The sequence below is a fragment of the Gymnodraco acuticeps genome, unplaced genomic scaffold, assembly GCF_902827175.1.
Source record: "Gymnodraco acuticeps unplaced genomic scaffold, fGymAcu1.1, whole genome shotgun sequence".
NCBI classification, from domain to species: Eukaryota; Metazoa; Chordata; class Actinopteri; order Perciformes; family Bathydraconidae; genus Gymnodraco; species Gymnodraco acuticeps.
Genome location: NW_022991584.1, coordinates 1,532,832 through 1,553,022, shown reverse-complemented (window position 1 = coordinate 1,553,022; position 20,191 = coordinate 1,532,832). Strand labels below are relative to the sequence as shown.

At 41.5% G+C, this 20,191-nt stretch overlaps 1 protein-coding gene across 2 annotated transcripts in view; it reads left to right on the top strand.

The window, feature by feature from the left end:
* esrrgb (estrogen-related receptor gamma b) overlaps positions 1-20,191 on the top strand; it is an 80,642-nt gene that overhangs the window by 44,794 nt on the left and 15,657 nt on the right. For both annotated transcript variants that reach the window (XM_034197707.1, XM_034197706.1), the window contains 2 exons: positions 6,424-6,830; positions 10,479-10,595. In XM_034197707.1, the coding sequence (XP_034053598.1) occupies positions 6,424-6,830; positions 10,479-10,595 (524 nt within the window). The remainder of the gene's footprint in view (positions 1-6,423; positions 6,831-10,478; positions 10,596-20,191) is intronic.

Genomic DNA, 20,191 nt, shown 5'->3' with positions numbered 1-20,191 from the left:
CACTTAAAGTGTTTCTGTTCAGTTTGCTCTAATAAATCAAATCCATTTCTCCCTCTCGTTCCACCTGCTGTCCGCATAGTTGCCCTTCAGAAGCAAACCAACAGGAATGCATAAGCACAAGCGGTCATATGTATGCACACACACACACACACACACACACACACACACACACACACACACACACACACACACACACACACACACACACACACCCACACAATCATAGCGACACACACACATACGAATGAGACCAAAGAATCACACACTGACCTGGGATCTAATTTTAGCGGTGCCATATTGAAAACACCTGACTGTGTCTGTTAAGAGGAACACATCTTATCCTGCGTTGCATCTGGATTTATTACACTAGTTATGCACATGGTCATGTTGCGTTTATAATTTAACGGTTGCATCAATCAGTGTCATTAATATCAACAACAAAAAAAGATTAAAAGTCCATAGACCAATGATTTGTCTTTTCAAAACATGACAACACAATTTCTTCTTCATAAAGAAGAGATAACATGTTCAATATTATGATATGTAATATTTAACAGACTTCTTTATGTATCTATGCGTCATATTAAACATTAAAAAAAGAACATAAATAAAAGAGAAATGTTTGTCCTTATTAAATTAAGGCAGAATATTAGATCCTTAGCAGTTTAAGTACATTTTCTGAATATGATTTCGGACATGTAGTGTACTATGTCTTATTGTGTTACGCCAAGGTTGAGAGTTTTAACTGGGAAATTGTATTAAAAGCATTTAAGTATACATCAGAAATAGTCAACAACAACAAAATATGAATTGATACTTATGTAACTTGTGAGGGCCAGTGTATTACTTGATGCTTCATTGAGTGGACTCTTTTGGCTGTTCCCTGCACTTTTTCTGCAACACATGGAAACAGCCGTCACTGGACTTTGAGTAAGACGTCCAAGGTTGTTTTTCAGTACCAACATTAAAACCTCTCTTTGGCTTTTACTGGCGAATGGAGGGAGCAGGTGGGGCTGTGTTGTGTGTGAGTAAAAATGCTCCAAATATTCTTTACCACGATCTTTGAGTTTCCATGAAGAAGTCCAGGAGAAATGACCAGAGATAAAAACAATACAAAAGTGTTTTAGCCGGGCGTGTGTATTAATGGCTGCTGCATACAAGCCCAGCTCTGTGTGACTGCATGACAGGAGAAATAACTTCATTACATGTCATGACCCCCCTCTTGATATAGATATATCCTTTAGGCAGCCTGTCAAGGACTCTGAATACATCAGGATGTAGATGGCCCTTTTTTTTGCAGCCGCTATTCAATCAAAACATGAAAGTGGCTCTTGTGTCCTCAGGCTAAAGGCAAGCAGCAGCAGAGAGGACTTCTTAGAGTGAGTTTGTTTTATTGATGAAATGAAATTAACACACACACACACCCAGAAGAAGAAGCAGTGCGTCTAATCATGGAGTGTGGGTCAGCCGGCATGTTTAATTTAATGGGCCTCATTGTAGCTTCACGAGGTCTCACATTGTGAACTTAATTCCTCTTCACCACGTTAATTTGCATTGTGTCAATTGACCGGAGCGCTTACTGTATCAGCTTGAGTCTCACTTGAAATTCAGCCCGTGCTCTAATACCATTAGGCAAATGCAAAGTTGTGTCATTTACACATTTGGAAAAAAAAAGAGGGGGAGAGAGAGAGAGAGAGAGAGAGAAAAGCCAATTTGCGCCGGACAAGACTCGCTTGTGATTATCAGTGGATGTTATTACTGTGGAGAAGCAGACGTTTGAAGGTTATGTTTCTGGGCAGTAATTGAAATGCAAAATAACATTAGGATCGATGGCCATCTCTGTTTATTTATGAAATCAATATCGTAACTGTCCCTCATGAGTCCCCCTCTGATTCTCAATGACGGCTTAAGTCTCTGCTCGTTTATTCTTTCTCCCCCACAACCTCCTTCTTCTGTCTCTTTTTAAAAGGCAGTTAGGGGTGTGTTTGACTTTGCAGGGAGAGCAATTTCCTGGAGGTGGTGGACGTGTATGTAGATGGGGGTTGATACTCCAGGTAAGGAGACATCATCCATGTGGGAAATCTATGCAATCTCTCTTCGTGGCAGTGACATTGAAGAGGCCATATGCTGAAAGTTCTGTGTGTGTGTGTGTGTGTGTGTGTGTGTGTGTGTGTGTGTGTGTGTGTGTGTGTGTGTGTGTGTGTGTGTGTGTGTGTGTGTGTGTGTGTGTGTGTGTGTGTGTGTGTGTGTGTGTGTCACAGAGAGAGAGAAACAAAGCATATCTGCCATGCAGTACAAACATCGTAACTAAAGATTTTTTAGATTGAAGTAAAAATGGTCTAATACAATTTTCAAACATTTTATTAAGAGCGATGAGATTTTATTTCCAAACTCGCAACACAAATCTGTTGTAAATAAATCCACTTTCTTTTTCTCTTTCTGACAGTGGTCTTTGTCAGCCATGGTGCTTGATCAGATAGCTAAGTAAGTGCGTAAACAATTGTTACCACAAAAGATTTCGCAACAAACTCATTTTAGCATTAAATTAGAGCTTACGCTATTAGAATGTTCGTCAACAATATATTTAAGCAATGATGTCTGGCATTCACTGGTTCTCTCAATTTGTGTTATATCTTCCTAATTTTCTATAATAATAAATGTGTTATATTTGAGTTTCAGACAAAACAAGCCTTATTAAAACAAACCCATTGTCTCAGAACTTGTGACATTTTATTATTTCTGTCAAAAATAATTGTACTGTATTCAGTGATGAGTGGTATTTGAGTTACCCGCCTTGAACGCATATTAAAACATAATATACATTCAGCCTTACAAAATAATTAAGCATAAATAAACTACAATATATGCTAAAGACACAGCCGTTCACAAAGGGGCGAGATATTAAGACAAATAAAAAAAGGAGAACTTGATATGTATGGACGCAACAAATCAAACGTGCACAGCTTGCAGATTTTAATAAACATGGCTGTTGGGGGTGTAACAACTAACCCTAAATTAATGCTTTAAAAATATATCTTGACAAATGTCTTTGCTCTATAAACTGACATTATTTGCAGCGGCGCATAAATGTATTTACATTTTAGAGCGCACACATTTTTTGATGACCTTCATTTGTGCCAGCGCTATCACGCACATGTTGTTGTTACTACTTAACACTTGGGCGACACGCTACCCCATTTTCCCGCTCCCATGACCATTCATTTCCCAGACACCCCGGCTGCGGACTAACAGTGTAATCTATGTGTCAGGCAGGAAGGGGCACTCAGTTTAAAGCTGATAGAGTTTGCCCCAAACAAGGACAGCCTATCATAGAAAGATTAATGAACTAATTTCATGCATGGCTCCTTGCCTCTGTCCTTCTGCGCTTCCATGTTCGACTGTGTGTTCAGCACCGTGATTTACGCTGTATTCGCTGCTACAAGCTTAACCCCAAGCTTAACAATAATATTTCCCCTCTGTGGGAAAATACATAGTAAAATATGGAGAGTCACAGTTTTAACCCTTCACTAGTCCAGCCAAGGATAGCATGAGGTCATTGTGGAGAATTGCTCTGAATATCATTTTTCTTTGACTGCCTGTAAAATTTAATAGTGCAGAAATTCAGTAGGCTGGAAAAAATATTTCATGGTTTAAAGAAGAGGTGGATGGATTTATGTAGGGAAGAAGGGGATCTGTAATACTGCCAGCACAAAGAGGCATGCCAAAATACACACACACATTCTGATAACATTGAGATTTTAAACTGCTCTGATGGGACATTTTCACACCCACACTTTGATTCTTAAGTAAAATTATTAAAAACAACTGGGCACTGATTCGTGTTCAGACAGAGTCTCAGTCATATCAAACACTATGGACAGCTTTCTAGTTTTTACAGTCGTGTCCAGACGTTTTTACTTTCAGTGTGGTGGACAGACAGAACCTGTGTCTGGCGGCCATTGTGGGTCCGTCTGGGCCTCTAACAGCAGAGCAGAGGAGGCAGGTGACCTTCACGTCTGTCTGATGAGTCCTGCTTGTCTGCTCAGTTTGTACAAATTTTTCTGCGCGGCGGAGCAAACACTACCCCATCAGATATTAGGTGCAATGCGTGTTTGGGTGAGAGTGTGTGTGTGTGAGTTGCCAAGAGAGCGGGGCGGGTTGAGGAGAGCCAGGCTGCGCTTAGGAAACTCTGTCTTGCTTTATAATAAGAGGGAAAAAAACAAATTATGAAACTATGAAGCTATTTCTGTCTGCACGGATTGGTGGTTTGTGCCATTATTTCATTTCGACAGATTTGAAAGGACCCATTAGAAATTTCCATTAAACCTAACAAAAAAACATCTCCCCAGCGTTACTGTGTGCTAAGTGGGGAATGAACTACTTTTTACATATGCCACAATGTACTATTCCATAGGGAATCCCCCTATCGGGCTGCGATGATGTATTAACTGTTACCATGCCGCGCTCTCCAATTCCCTCAGATGGGAGAACATATACCTTCCAATTGACTATAGGTGCATGCTGATTGCTTACAAGATTTAACGGTAGCCCTGTGAATCTTTTATAAACCGCAATAGCCTCAGAATGAAGACTAACATAATATTGCATCGCTCCATCTCGCACTATGTTAACAGTCCTGACTGATTAAAAATGCATAAGGAATGTCTGGGACCCGTAAGAGGAGGGTTTATTTTTTCATGCCTCATCTGGAACAGGAAGGAAGCAGAGGATCGATAGATCTGATCTGGGCCCAGGGGTGGAGGCTATCTCCTCCTCCTCCCTCCAGCCGCTACCCGCTCGCAGTTAAAAGAGAGGTTTCATGTTGTCTGGGCCTGATGACTTCATGGCTTTTTATAAACACTTGTGCAAAGAGGCAACAATTGGGAAAATGCACTCCATACAAAGACACATTTGCCGCCCTGGCAGCACAAAGGCAACAACTTCAGAGGAATCTGGTGAGCATTAGCTTCCTGTTAGTTTCAGACATTCTTAACATGGCTTTTCAATGTTTACAACTCTCAAGCATGTAGGGCTCAAGTTGTGTGAAGTCAGCACCGACTCTGACGGACAGAGCCGGCCGTTCTTAAACACATCCAGGCCTCATGTCACGCTTTGTTTAAGAGGTCGAGGCTACTGTAGTAGCAATGGTGCTTAAAGTACAAAAACATACAGAGGCTATACCGCCTTGAAGAAAAATTATAGTCTGACAAAAACAACAGTAGCCATTTCTGTTATTCATTGTGTCCTGAGCCCAGCGCGCATGTTTATAAGACAACATTTGTCAGATAGTACCTTATTTCTTACACAAGTTTACATGGAAACTAGGAGCGCAGACCTCTGCCAACGCCATGTCCTATCCTTCAATGTTATCAAAGTAAAGAATCATTTGTGTATCCGACCCGTGATTTTAGATTCTCCTCAAAAGCTTTTATTTTAAGACTCATATTAAACAAAAATCTGGCGAGTAGTTTTTCCGTAATCTTGCTGACAATCAAACCAAACTGAAAACCAAAACCCTTGTTCTGAGGTTACTAAACTATTGTCCTCTTTCAGTTCTACAAATAAAATCGGCAATGAAAAAATACACCTCAAGTTTCAGAGCAATACATGCAGCGTTGCAAAAAGCCTGCAGGATCCTTTTGTTTTTGATAATATTTGGTAATTATCAGGCAACAGTTGCTCTTTGTCTGTGATCTGTACAGAAGTATATACGTAAAATGTTCTATTAACTGTGTTTTCCCAAATGTTATAATGAAATGTGGGATCGGGGAACTCAATCCCAGGTCAGAGCCTCTCCAACCTCTCACTTAAATCCACCGTAACCCGGCACCGTCCTTTGGCAAACTAACCGGGACTATTGATTGGGTCATATATTACCCATGATCCTCCATATGCTGAGTGTAACACCTCTCTCTGTCCATTAACAGCCTTCTGAAGTTTCATTCATTCATTTACTTCTGGCAGCCGACCAATTGTGGGCATTGTTTTCAAGATGTATGGGGCATCTGTTGACATGGTCATTAGTTACCATTTTGCCTGAGAGAAATAAGCTGCTGTAGTATATCACTTGGCATTCCAACACATAAATGGTTGTGTCTGTAACACAATCTATCAAACTCAGACAGACCGGCGTGCTCCATCACAGCTGACGAATCGCTCAGTGAATGATCTGGTGATGATGGAAGAAGGCGACTTGTTAGTGGTGATAATGTACATTTACTTTAACATCTCCATATCGCTGATGTTGGTTAACTTAATTAAAACATAATGAGATCATACAGAATTTGATATTTCAAATAATGTTTGATATCATCCAATAACTGTTTGGCCAATTCCTGAATTTGCATCCCAGTTTTGACAAAATTCTCTGTTTATTTAGTTACCAAAACTGACCACAGCTATCGTCTTGTGTGTTTCATCCAGGTTGTTAAACAGAATGCCCTCTGAGGACAGACACCTATCATCCAGCTGTGGGTCTTACGTCAAAACCGAGCCATCCAGTCCTTCCTCTTCGCTCGTAGACACCGGCAGTCACCACAGTCCCAGCGGAAATTCCGACGCCAGTGGCGGCTACATAAACGGCAGACACACGCACGCCCTCGACTCTCCGCCAATGTTCAACCCAGGCATGCTGGGAGGTGGCGCCGCCTGCCTACGCCGCTACGAGGAGTGCGCCGGCGTGGTGGACGACTCGCCGATCAAGTGCGAGTACATGCTCAATACCATCCCCAAGAGGCTGTGCCTGGTGTGTGGTGACATTGGCTCGGGGTACCACTACGGGGTGGCCTCCTGTGAGGCCTGCAAAGCCTTCTTCAAAAGGACGATACAAGGTATTTCCCACTTCTTCTTCTTCTTCTACTGGCTGACCTGGGCTCTTTAATGTCTGTACGCTCCCAGTTTAACCTTAGAATAAGCAGTTTTCTGTAATTTCCCAGGTGGTTGAATAATCTGCAAGAAAGTGTTTGCCTTTCAACCCAGGTGTACTATAACACCTGTGTGCTATTTTTCACAATAGTTCTACATATTAGCTTTATCACAACAGTTGGGATTCAGCAGAGAACATATTGACCCGATGAATCTATTGTTATGTGTTCCACATGTTCCTCTCAGTGCTGCTATCCAACCGTCTGCTCTTATGGGACTAATATGAGGTAGTGATTATGAGAGCCTGCAGCAGGCATTAGACCCAGACTGTAAATCTGCTCGGGGTTGTGATGTTTTGATGCGTTTGCATGTGAAACGTACGTCTGGCATCGACTCTGCCATGTGTGGGAGCTGATCCAGAATAATCACTTGGACAGAGATAATATTCTGCAAACTGAGAGGCAGATTTAGATTTGAGTTTTATCTGCAGGATTTGTTGTCTATTGACATCAAGCTGGACAGGAGGTTAGTGAGGCCACATCAAGAGGTCAAGTTATTCTTTTCAAACCTTTCTAAATTACTTAAGCAAAGGGAAAAAATGGTTTGCGTCCCTTTTCAATTTTATTTGTGATTTTCAACAATCTTTATAGTGAATTTCTGCCGACCCAAGGAAAGCAATGTACAGTAGCATAGCTTGTTACTTTACTCTCTGTGATAACTTTTCGTGTCACACTTGTCCTTCAGATATCTTCCTGTTTCTGCTATTACGCTAAACGACTGACTGTTAAAAAGGTCAAATCTGAAACTAAATGGTTTGTATTTTTGCGGAAAAATATAAAAATGTTGGTGATAAGACAAGATGTGTGACCAGTCGAACTGATTAGTAATCACTTAGAAAAGTGGAGGCGACAAAAACGCTTTTTATTATTTTATTATAAAGGGTTGACAAACAGACTTTTATAAAACATATTGGTAGGACAAACTCATATAAATATTTAAAAAGACAGATAAAAAACATTGTTCTGACCCTAACTCTGGCAGTTTAGCCTTAACTGGTTGAATGTGTCTGATCAGCAACACAGTGGAGGGCTGTAGATAGTGTGTGTGTGTGCCTTTGTGTCTTCTTGCAACGATCCCCCCCTCTTCTTCTTCGCGCTCTCCTTCGTGGAGGACAGGCCCATAATGAACCTAATCTGTCCGTCCTTCGTCCTGAGCCGCGGGAGTTTCAGTCAATAACAATCAGTGTTGGGTGACTGTAATTAAGAGCCAGGCATTTCATTGGGAGAAAGTCGAGGAAAGTGGGTGGGGGGTTTGGATCTGTTATTTGCCCCTAGGCCCCTCCAGCCCACACCCAAAGGGGAGGAGATGGGGGGGGGCAATTAGAAGCGCAGGCACGTGTTATCGGGGGCAATAACAGAGGAAGGGGAGAGGGGAGTGAGACGCTGCCGAGAAGTCCTCCAAATAAAAGGCAGAGGGACAAGGGACAGGGGACGTGGTCATTCACTGAAAGCAGGAGCCTCTTTAATGGAATGGTAATCAGGACGGGGGGTCCCGGCCCCGGTAAAGGAGGAGGACAAGGAGAGGTCCAGCCTGAGTGGAGATGAGTGCGTGGATAATAGCATGGCATAATAATATATCAAAATTTAGAGGGAAAATAAGAGAGGTTAAGGAAGGATATTAGAGTGGCTGAAATGTCCTTTGAGAAATAAAGGTGGACACAAGACCTGATTAACTAAGAGGGTATGCCGACAGTGAGCTTTTAGAGGTAGGCAATTTGAGACTATTTTGGATCCCTAATGCAAAGCCCCCCCCCCTCCTCTCACACACACATAATCATGAACACACACAGGTTATTTTTTGATCCATTTAGGTATAAAATGTTTCCTTTACTAATGGACACTACCTTTTTCTGTCCCATTGTGTTAAACTCTATATAGTAGATGCATGTAACACTCAGTGGACATTAAGTAAACTTCTGTATATATATATTTTTATTTGTTTGCTAAAACCAAAACAAATGCATTAGTTACACCCTAATTATCTTTAAACTAACCCTATACAGTACTTACTCTACATGGATTATCATAGTACTGTTTTGCAGTACATGACATTCACTTATTTAGTATACGAGAAATACTAATTGTCTTTTACTGAAATGTTTAGGCATACTTTTGATTGTAACTCATTTAAATGCTGTCACTCAAACCTGTTAAGAATTAGTCGTAGTACAACATTTAAAACATATCATTTAAACCACAACTTTTAGTACTAAATTGTGAAGTATTCAAATTGTTGTATTCTCACCACACAAACAGTTTACTACGGCAATAAGCATACATGCTGTATAAATGTTTATAGTGTATAATTACACACAGCACTGCACTGTCCACTCTCTATATCTATACTGTATTTTCTCTGTGTCTACGCCTCTCAGTCTAAAAGGCTTTACCCTGAACCAGCCTCTGCCAACGGGCTGGCACGCTGCCCCGGGCCCCTCACTGTGCATGTGACCCTGCTGGCACTCTTGATGCCAGGGATCCTGACAAATGTTGGCACCTTCTCCTTGACCAACCGGGGAGTGTGTGTGAGTCAGTGTGTGTGTGTGAGGGGCAGCTCTGGCAGACCTGCAGCAGATAACACCTGGTTTGCTGTTTTTAGGTACCATTAATACATCTCTGGGTTTAGGGGACATTGTTTAAACACTCAATCAAGGGATTTGGATACTTGGGAAAGAGGATTTGTCATTGGATTCTTGAGGTCACGTTCACTTTTTAGTTGGGTGCGTAATGATCCTGAAAAAAATTGTTAACCGGAACCTGGTGAGAAAAGCAGGCAGCGGTTACATGGCAGCAGGTTCAATATGTCTGCGTTTCTGCCTTTTTTTTGGGCCTGAGTGATTAAATTGCATAGGAAATATTTCCATAGTGAGACAACAAACGTCGAGACAGACTTGAATAATACATCGAGCTTTGCTACATGATATGTAGCAAAGCTAGATTGGCGAGTCTAGCATCTCTTTGCTGGAGAGCATTATGCAGAAGCTGCGTCCATCTCTTAGCCCTTGTGTTGTGGAGGGAGGGCAGCTTTCCCATCATCCTTTGGGTGAAGAGGGATGGGCTGCAAGGGGTCGTGGTGAGCGTTGCGGAGAGGACGCTCTGAATTAATGAAGCTAATTTATCTGAGAATCAAAATGGGGGTGGGACTCCGGGGCGGGGAGGTGCTTTTTACATGTCCCATCAAAATGCCACTAAACCCTCCTCTCCCTCAGGAGTGTCACATGAGGTCACCTTGGGACAGGTGTGTGTGTGTGTGTGTGTGTGTGTGTGTGTGGTGTGTGTGTGTGTGTGTGTGTGTGTGTGTGTGTGTGTGTGTGTGTGTGTGTGTGTGTGTGTGTGTGTGTGTGTGTGTGTGTGTGTGTGTGTGTGTGTGTGTGTGTGTGTGTGTGTGTGTGTGTGTGTGTGTGTGTGTGTGTGTGTGTGTGTTGTTGTGTGTGTGGTGGTGTGGTGTGTTGGTTCTTGATTTTTTTCTATGTAATCATTCTAAAAATGTATCCTTACTGCTGCTGTGTTCTGCTCACATTAAATAACTAAATGTTTTTTTGCATTTTCTTACAGGGAATATTGAGTACAGCTGTCCGGCCACCAACGAATGTGAGATCACCAAAAGGAGACGCAAGTCGTGCCAGGCCTGCCGCTTCATGAAATGTCTTAAAGTTGGCATGTTGAAAGAGGGTGAGTAAAGATATTATTACCTGGTCATTTTGTTTGTTTGTTTGTTTTCTTCACAAGAGATATGGTGCCAAAATATTTAGTTTAATAATGTGTATACAGTAATGCACTCTGCAACCTAAAATGTCAAAACATTGAAAAAATCATCAAGTTCCAGCTTTAAAAAAAGAAAGTGAATCATCTTCGCTTTTCTCTTTGTAATATCATATAATTTAAACAACATTTTTTTACAATTCACTGTGGGTATTAGGTATTTTTTACCATTTTGAGAATTGTTGAAATGAATGAATGAATAACTCAAATAATTGTAGGCCGCAGCCCTGTTGAGACTTAAGCCTTAAACACTTAATACAAAAATAATAATGACTGAAAGTAGCACCTAAAAGGCAAAGAATATTGTTTTCAAGAAGACATTTTAATAACCAATCTTTAGATTTCTATGTTTTAATAATAATTCAGCTCCTTTTATGGAACAAAAAATAACATTTGTGAAAGTGTGCTATGTATTAATTTATTGAGCTGTACTTAAATCAGGTTTTAAAATTGTTTGACTGATAGAGATCATGCAATGTTATTATTTGTTTATTGATTGTTATGAACCTGTCTGAGGACCACAGATGGAAATTAGCTATTAGCTATAATCTGGCATATTGCATCTCTTCTCTTTGCTGAGATGAATGTTTTTGTATGCATGGTCCTTCTATAAATAAATACAAAAAAAAATACAGTTAGATGCTGTGAAGGTTTCATGACCAAGCTTTATAGAAGTGTGTTTTGTGGCTTATAAAGAGTTTATAAATAAATATTTGAACCTAAAAGCTAACAATCAAAGGCATATTGGTGGGTTGATTCTGTGGATTGGAATGACAGCTTTAGGACTAAATATCAACATTTTGGTCAGACCGTTGTCCCGTCCCAGTGAATCTGAAACCCCCCACAGTCTCTCAGGGGTCTAAAATAAGAGTCAGTGATCAGATAAGAAAGATGGCCGCGGCCTCGGGGAGACACCAGTGACATCACCCACAACTCACCTCTCCTCACACCGCAGAGCCTGGCTGTGTTTAATTTCGACGGGCTGAGAAAGCTGCTGAGTTGGATGTTCTTACCGGGACTGAGAAGTGTAACAGTACTCTTGAAAAGCACAGGCTGTTCCCCAAAGACTTCCCTCTCCCCTGGGCTCTGGGTATCTCTCCGCCTCACCCTCTCTCTCCCTCTCTGTCTGTCTCCCTTCCCCTCTCTTGCCTGGCGTATTGATCCACTAAATGCTTTCCGAACATCCCAGCTCACTTCCTGCATGTGTTGTTTCTCCTCCAGAGAGAGACCTTTGGGAGTACAGAGGGAAAATCTAGCCGATAGATTTTTATTTTTTTCTCCAAGAAGAGAGGTTTTTTAGTCTGTTTGTTTTTTGCATATGTGTGTTTAGCTAGAAGGGCTATTCTACACTGATGCATAGAGTCTAGGTGTAGTTTATTTTGAGAGTAGTATAATACCTGGTGCTGAATTGAGACTTCCCGGTACACCTTTTTAGACAGAGTTTTATGGAGGTAATTCTTAAAAATGCAGACGAAAATGCGACCCCTTTTTTATTTCGGATTTGTCTTCCAACAAATATATTAAAAATAAGCTTTCACAGACGGTCAACAATTTTGTTCAAATGTATTGTTTTGCTTTGTTAGAAACACCAGAGACAGAATAGTTGGTTGTACCCACAGAATTACAAAACAAAAAAACATTGTTGATCTTCTGATAGATTATTATTAAATGATCATATGTAATCAGTTTAAATATATATGTCCATTCGCTGTGATGGATTGGTTCTGTGTTACAAGTGAATATAATGTTTTATAACCCATTTATTGCAGAAAAGGTTGTTTGTTTTTTTAAATAAAAGATTGTATGCACACTTTGTGATTATGGCAGTTTTACTATAAAGCACTAATGCCGGTGTTTAGTACAAGCAAGGGAGAATTATAATGTATTTGTTCACTTCCCACAGACTCAGACTTTGTAAATCACTGCTGTGATCCACCTAACCAGCACACAGTTAATAGTGTAATGGACTAATGATGGCATAGTGTGTGTGTTTTTATTACCTAGCATTACATCCCTCAACAACCATCATGGGACCACTTACTTAAAAGTTGTATCCCAGTTTAAACACAGATTAAAGTAGGTTAAGTTCCGGACTTTAGCCCACTGCCATCTGCAATTATAGTATAAGATAAATCCTAATATGAAATGGAGTGTTTAAAGAATGTGTTTATAGACTCATCTTAGAGACATAAGTCGTAAACGTCCTAAAATAAACCTGGGTAACACAGTCTTGTTGTGTTCTGCCACGCACCAAACACAGCTCCTGATAGAAGCCAGCAGCAGTTAACATGGTAACACCAGATTGTATGTCAGGCTTTTGGTTCACTTCCACTAATACAGCTCTGATGTAGCTGTGGTTTCTTCATCTCACAATGAAGGGTCAGCCATTGTATTGCCATAACAACGCTATTTTTACATGCGCCCACTCTTGATGTCTTCATCCCGGTACAAATATCTCACACCGAGGCTTTGACTCTCAGCCAGAATAAACAGCGTTGCTTCAGAAATAAAGCTGAAGCTATTAGCGCATGCTTAGAGGAAAAACGGTGGGGTATTGTCTGTGGCGATCCGAGCTAAGCCTATGATGTGGACTGTGTGGGTGTGTGTGTGTTGTGTGGTGTGTGTGTGTTGTGTGTGTGTGTGTGTGTGTGTGTGTGTGTGTGTGTGTGTGTGTGTGTGTGTGTGTGTGTGTGTGTGTGTGTGTGTGTGTGTGTGTGTGTGTGTGTGTGTGTGTGTGTGTGTGTGTGTGTGTGTGTGTGTGTGTGTGTGTGTGTGTGTGTGTGTGTGTGTGTGTGTGTGTGTGTGTGTGTGTGTGTGCGTGTATCTGTAGCCTCCACCGCCTGCTGGTCCTGAGACACAGCATCACAGCCCCCTCGACATGTGGCACAGTAGGTGATTCTCTGAAAGTGATGGCATTCAATTAAAGGGAAAAAGGAGATTTAATGGTGGCATAGTGCCGTAGCGTGGCCTCTTACAAACGTGGGGGGGCTTTGATCGTGGAATCAGTGGGGGACAGCGGCTTGCCCTACTTCATGTAATGAGATCACCATGTAACAAGTGGCTAAGGGCTGCTCATGGAAAAGGAATAATCACATAGTCTAATATGAATGCAGGTGTCATGTAAGAAGATATGCATTTCATTAGCACCACATATTGCCTTGTAAACGTCGTTCTATTCTAAAATACTTTTACAGCTATAGGCATACAAAAACTGATCAAAATATTTGTATTTTAGTGTAATTCCCTTGTTAATTATTATATATACTGCGCACGTTACCATCGTCCATCGACATTATATAAATGCAATAGTAGTTGCTTGTTACTGTGCGGCGGTTTCATAAGACATGCTTCGTTCTTCAGAAGATGTTGAGAGAACTTATGAGATCAGTCGTTCTAAAAGTGTCTTAATATTTCCACCAGGAGCCTCTAAGCTCCGCTCTAAGCATGCCATCCTGAATTATAAAGTGCCAGCTGCCACAGTTATAGGCCCCCCCATAAGTGGGCAGGGGTAGCCCCTCCTGCCTGCAACACCTGCCGCTCATCAGCTGACTCTCAGAGCTCCGGCCAGCCGGGTGGCGTCATGCGTGTTCGAGTAGATCCAAACCACTCGAGTTTTCGGAAGAAGTAACTCAACATATTTTAGCAAAGATTCGGGGGAAGTAAAATGAGTTTATACTTTCAAGAGATTCAAAATCCTACATATGCCAAGTAGGTTTTGAAATGCAGGGTATGTTCTTGTATTGGTGCATAATATAAACACAGAGGAAATTAAATACAAAGAAAATAAATCAAGATAACATAATGTAAAATAGAGAAACCCAATAGGAAGAGAAAGCTATAACATGTGTACAATACATATACATCAAAATAAATGCTTTATAGAAGAACATTTTAATAAAAAATTGAAGTTTTACTATAGAAATAGTGCATTATATCAGAATATATACATATATATATATATCAGAAGATAGATATTTTTTTAAATATGCAAAATCTTTCAAGTAATAAAGAGATTCTGCAAAAGTAATATATGTGTTTATTAAACTAAAATATACAGATGTGAATGTGAGGAGGGTCTAACTGTTGTATATTACATCTGTATCCTTTCTCACTCTTACATGAGTTTGGAGTAGCCAGAGATATAGGCATTCATTGTATACAGTATGTCCTCTCTGAAAGGGATATCAAAACGATTCTTGGGAAACATATTGTTAGTGACAGGCTTGTTTCCAGAGCGGGCTTTACTGCCGTGCCTCAGCAGGATGATCAGCGGCAGGCGTCTGTTCGAGGGAACCGGCCTCGCTCAGTGACCCCTTAAATGTCCAGCTGAGACTGATAAAAGGTCACAGGTCCAATGGAAAAATTCTCACGTAATTACAACTCGTGGAAGGTATGGTGTCAGTCACTACTGCCAGGATTCAGTGCCTGCAGCTAATAGCAGCGCTAATAACTACATAGCATTACTATACGGTGATAAATGAAGCAAAACTCTCTGGACTGAATGAGAACTTTTTGACGTTGTGATTTGAGTCACTTCTATTTTTGTGCTGAAGATGGAGGGTTTATTTTAGCTTACTGTAGTTTTAGTGCTGTGACAAATTCTGCATAGTATCAGGTAATCACAGCATCATGTTAGCAAATTGGTATGTCTGAAAATATGTCTTATTAAAACACAAGTGTACAAACCCTTTAGGACTACTGACTTTGTGCACATTTTTAACTATAAAAAGACACGTTAGAAGTCGACACTTGCCAGATTTGGTGTTAGCTCAGTGTTTCTGGTGGCTTCTTTGCTTGATTTTCTGACACTGCTGTAATGTGGCGGATAAATACAAGCTGCCAGACTATTTTGGCAACCTACACCGCTGTCTCGTCCTCTCTCCCGACCACAGATAGGGATCAGCAGTCTTTCCTGAGCGAACGTGGCTACCGGGGTAACGTTACAGCCTTATTTTCCTCTGACCACATACACAAAAGATTAGTAAAGCCATATCCAATATCACAGACTGTCAGGTCCCTTTACAATCAATAGCCTTAGATCAGAAACCAATCCATACACTAAGATTACATCATCAAAATAAAGATATAGCAAAAGTCCATACTGTACGGATGCCTTTAAAGTCCCATACATTTGATATGTCTACAAAGCCAGATTCTGAATTGCCCTTTGACCCCTTGTTACTTGATTTTTCTTGTTCCGCAAACTTGTCTATCTAATAGCACATGTACGGGGCAGTGTTTGCTTTTTAGGGTGTCGGGCTTCAGCGGAGCGCCCACCCACAGGCTTTGCACTGGCCTGTCCTCACTGTCTGGCAGGTGATAGATCAGACACGGAGGCTAACACGTGTTCCCCTGAAGAAGGGGATTTAGCGAAGTGCTGACCTCTTTACAACCCTCCCACACACACACACATTCTACTCACAGCACACATTCATGTACACACATGCCAAATGTATATCACCCCTGACAAGTGACGTGGGATCAGACCTTGAGGTCCCTGTTTCCCGCTGGCACTCGTCTCCTTCTATGTATTTTTTTCTCTTTCACCCACCCCGACACGCAACGATTTGTGCAAACACCACAGACCGGGGATCCTGAATCGACCCGGGTCATCTCCAGCCTTGCAGATGTTTTCGATTACAGGCACATTTGTGGTCAGTGCGGCTCTGTAACACACACACAGTAATACCCTTGTGAACACGCCGACTCAGATTTATGAAAAGTGTAAAACATGATAAAGAGAGCGATGCCAATGTTCGCAGCTATGGGAGAACAACTCCTGCTTTGTCTGGGGGATAGAGCAGGTGGGATGCCATCCTGATACACCCCCCCCCCTCCTCCTCCTCACCCCTTACCCTTTTTCCTCTACCCTCCCTCTTTCTCAACCATCAAACAAAAGCTGTCCGATGTCTTCAGCTCTCCAGAAGCGGCTCTATAGGGGCAAGGTCCCTGTGCCGTTTAAAGGGTGAGGGACAGTAGGAGGGGGCGCTCGCTGCATCCCTCTGATTTTTCCCAGCTAAAATAGGGAGCTCCTAATCTCCTTTTGGCAGCGTTAGCCAGCCAGCCAATTCTGACACATTCTCTAGAAAGAAGCGCCGCTGACAGGTGAGCGGCTGAAAATAGTTGCACGGGATACACACACACATGTTCATATAGTAACAGCTCCATACACACTGTATGAGCCACGTGCACGCCGGTGAGATGCTCTCTATAAAGCTTCTACTGCATATTATGAATAGATCTTACATAGATATTCTTTTTATACTTTTTATTTTTCATTATTTTAATACATTTTATTTTGTACTGGACAGCAATTGGTTAGTTTCCAGGCCATTTAGTTTTGTTTTCTATTCTAGTTTCATTTATTTACTGTGCAGGCCCGTAGACATTGTAAAAACTGAAGACATATTGTTTGTGTGGGAATTTGACCACAGTGGGGAATAACATGCTGTAATTTAAAGGGGATCTATTATGCAAAATGCACTTTTGTACGTCTTTTATACATGAATATGTGTCCCCGGTGTGTCAGGGAACTCACCAAGTGTCAGAAAACACAACCCTCTCTCTTTTCCTCCATACCCAAATTTCTAAAAACGGGGCTGCAACAGATCTGATACAGATTTCAAATATCTCTGACGTCAGAAACGAGGTGATCCGCCTATATGGGCAACTAGTGTTGTCACGATACCAACATTTTGGTTTCGATACCGATACCAAGTCAAGAATTGCGATTCCGATTCCTTTTCGATACTTTTCTTTTCTTATTTTCATGATCAATACAATTGTAGTTTATCTGTTAAAGGTGGGGTAGGTACGTTTCAGAAACCGGCTCGAGTGCACTAAAATTTGAAAGTACACAGCCGAAAAGAATCCGCCCCTTTCTTCAGACTTCCTTACAGAGCACCTCCTCCAACACACATGAACGCGCACATGACGTCAGCAGACTGGTGAAAGTGTCATTGAAGTACTGCTGCAATGCACGCCCAATGACGGCACGCCCAATGACGGCACGAGATACATTTGTGCGTGCACGAGATGGAAGGCTGACAGACAGGGCGGCAATCCAATCCGTTTAGCCGAGCCGGCTAAACGGATTGGTCGTGCTTTTTACAGTACTACAGCTTCCACAGATGACATTTTTTTATGGATTTTTTGTCAAAGCACTTAAGATATTCATTGCTATCGGATGTTAAGAGCATTCCATGGAATATAACAAAAAGTGTATCTCGAGCCGGTTTCTCAAACTTAACTACCCCACCTTTAAGTGTTTTCTTACAACATGGTCTCTTCTTTATACTTGAGTTTATGTGATTTCTTTGATAGTTAACTTTATATTTTATTAACATGTAATAGTACAGTAATATAAATAATTATTGACAAAATGTACATTGCAGATGTTAGCCACATTGGTAAGTTAGCTAAAAAGATAGCCATATTAGACAGTTATCATTGCCATTAATTGCCTCGTCAAACTACGAAATAAATTACATTTGTTTGACTTAGATTTGAGGGCATGGGCTTGAGCATTATGTAATTATGTTATCTATCACATTCGCTAACCTGTCTGTCTTTAAATTCTTTAAACAGCTCTGGATGCCGGTCGGCGGGTGCTTAACCAAGTTTGATGTGTTGGCTCCCTTGGTTTGCAGGGATCTAAAACATTTCTTACAGACAGGCCTCGTGGTGTCCGTAGGCTTGCCCTCACTGTCAGAGATATAGCTCAAATACTTCCAAATTTCGCTTCTGTCAACAAGCCGAGGCGCAGCGGCAGTTGCCCTCCCACTTGCAGCCATGCTTCTCATTTTCTCACATGCTCTGGCAGCTAGCGCATGCCGTGCATGAGAGAGGGGAGGCACTTGAGCGTGCTTGAGAGGGGAGGGATTAAAACAACGCTTTCTCACCGGAGTACTTTTCCCCGTCATTCTTAAAGTACCGATACCAATGAAACGGAGAAATCGTAACGTTTTTAACGGCAGGGTATCGCGGTACCTTTCAAGTATCGGTACACCGTGCAACACTATGGGCAACACTCCACCTATCAGGAGGAGGCAGCCACGGCCATTGCCGTTCAAAAGCGCTGGAGACGCTGTAGTACATATGCCAGGCCTGTAGGTGTCGCTGTAGTCTGCCACAAAAGCAGCGAAGTAGACTTCTCACAGATTCAGCCAAAAACAGGGCTAAAAAAGAGCAAATAGAGCGAAATGAGGCATGGCTAAAATGCATGATCTGTTTGGTATTTTGAAAAAAAAACTTCACAGACATGTTTTATATAGGTATGGCCCTACAATATATTATTCAAATATAGCATGATAGGTCCACTTTAAACAAACCCTTACACAAATCAGTTTTTATTGTTTTATAACTTAGTGTTTATATTACTTTCTGTTTCAATATACAAACATATACACATTTTAGTCAACTTTTTGTTACTTTCCCATTTACAGTATACAAGGTGGATAATGTTATTGGGTTATCCCAGTATACAGTATTTAGACTTACTATAACAACCCAAAGATAAAGGATTCATTTTTCCACAGTTAACATAATAAATAAAACATAACAAGTCCAAGTAGTTACAACTATTTAGTGACATTTTCCTCCTGACATTATTTTTGGTGTTTGGCTCGGTGGGAATTAATTTAATACCAAAAACCTGGCTGTATGATTTTATAAATATTTCTTTATGTGGACATTAAAGAAAGGACTAGCAACTGCTGTGTTGAAATTAATAGGAATCCAATAAAAATAAACACAATGAAAGAAATAAATTCACCTGACACGTACATACACACAGCGACCGCCACATAAAGGAAAACAGCCGCTTGAATCGGGAATGTGCTTTAAGGTTGGTCAATAAAGATATTGAATGTGAAAGAGAAGCCGGGGTCAGGTGGCCGTAAAGATTGCTGCTATGCAAACATGCCTCATCGTCTTTCCATACACATATATGCACACACACACACACACACACACACACACACACACACACACACACACACACACACACACACACACACACACACACACACCACACACACACACACACACACACACACACACACACACACACACACACACACACACTCACTCACACAGAGCAAGGATGGACTGTCAGCCAGTATCTTTGTGTCTCAGGCCAGCTAAGTTATGAGCATACTGCACTGTATGATCTTACCGAGCTCATAACATTCAGCACACACACTTCTGGCAGCCTCGCCCCTGCTTCCATACTTCAGCAACCGTAAAAAAATGGATCTGGATGCTTTTAAGATGATCTGTGGCCCCCATGTCACAGGCTCTCTCAGCGCTGAGACACAAGCTCTGGACCCGATTGTCCTGAAGCGTGAAGGCTGCTGCGGTTTTGGGCCCGAGGTGTTGAATGTGCGGCTGACGATGACACGAACCCCCCCATCCCTCCCCTAGCCCTCGACAAGGGGGCCTCATCCAGCTGTCCTGTTGTGGTCAGATTCTCAGTACTCTTCTGTATCACATGGGGAGGAGATAAT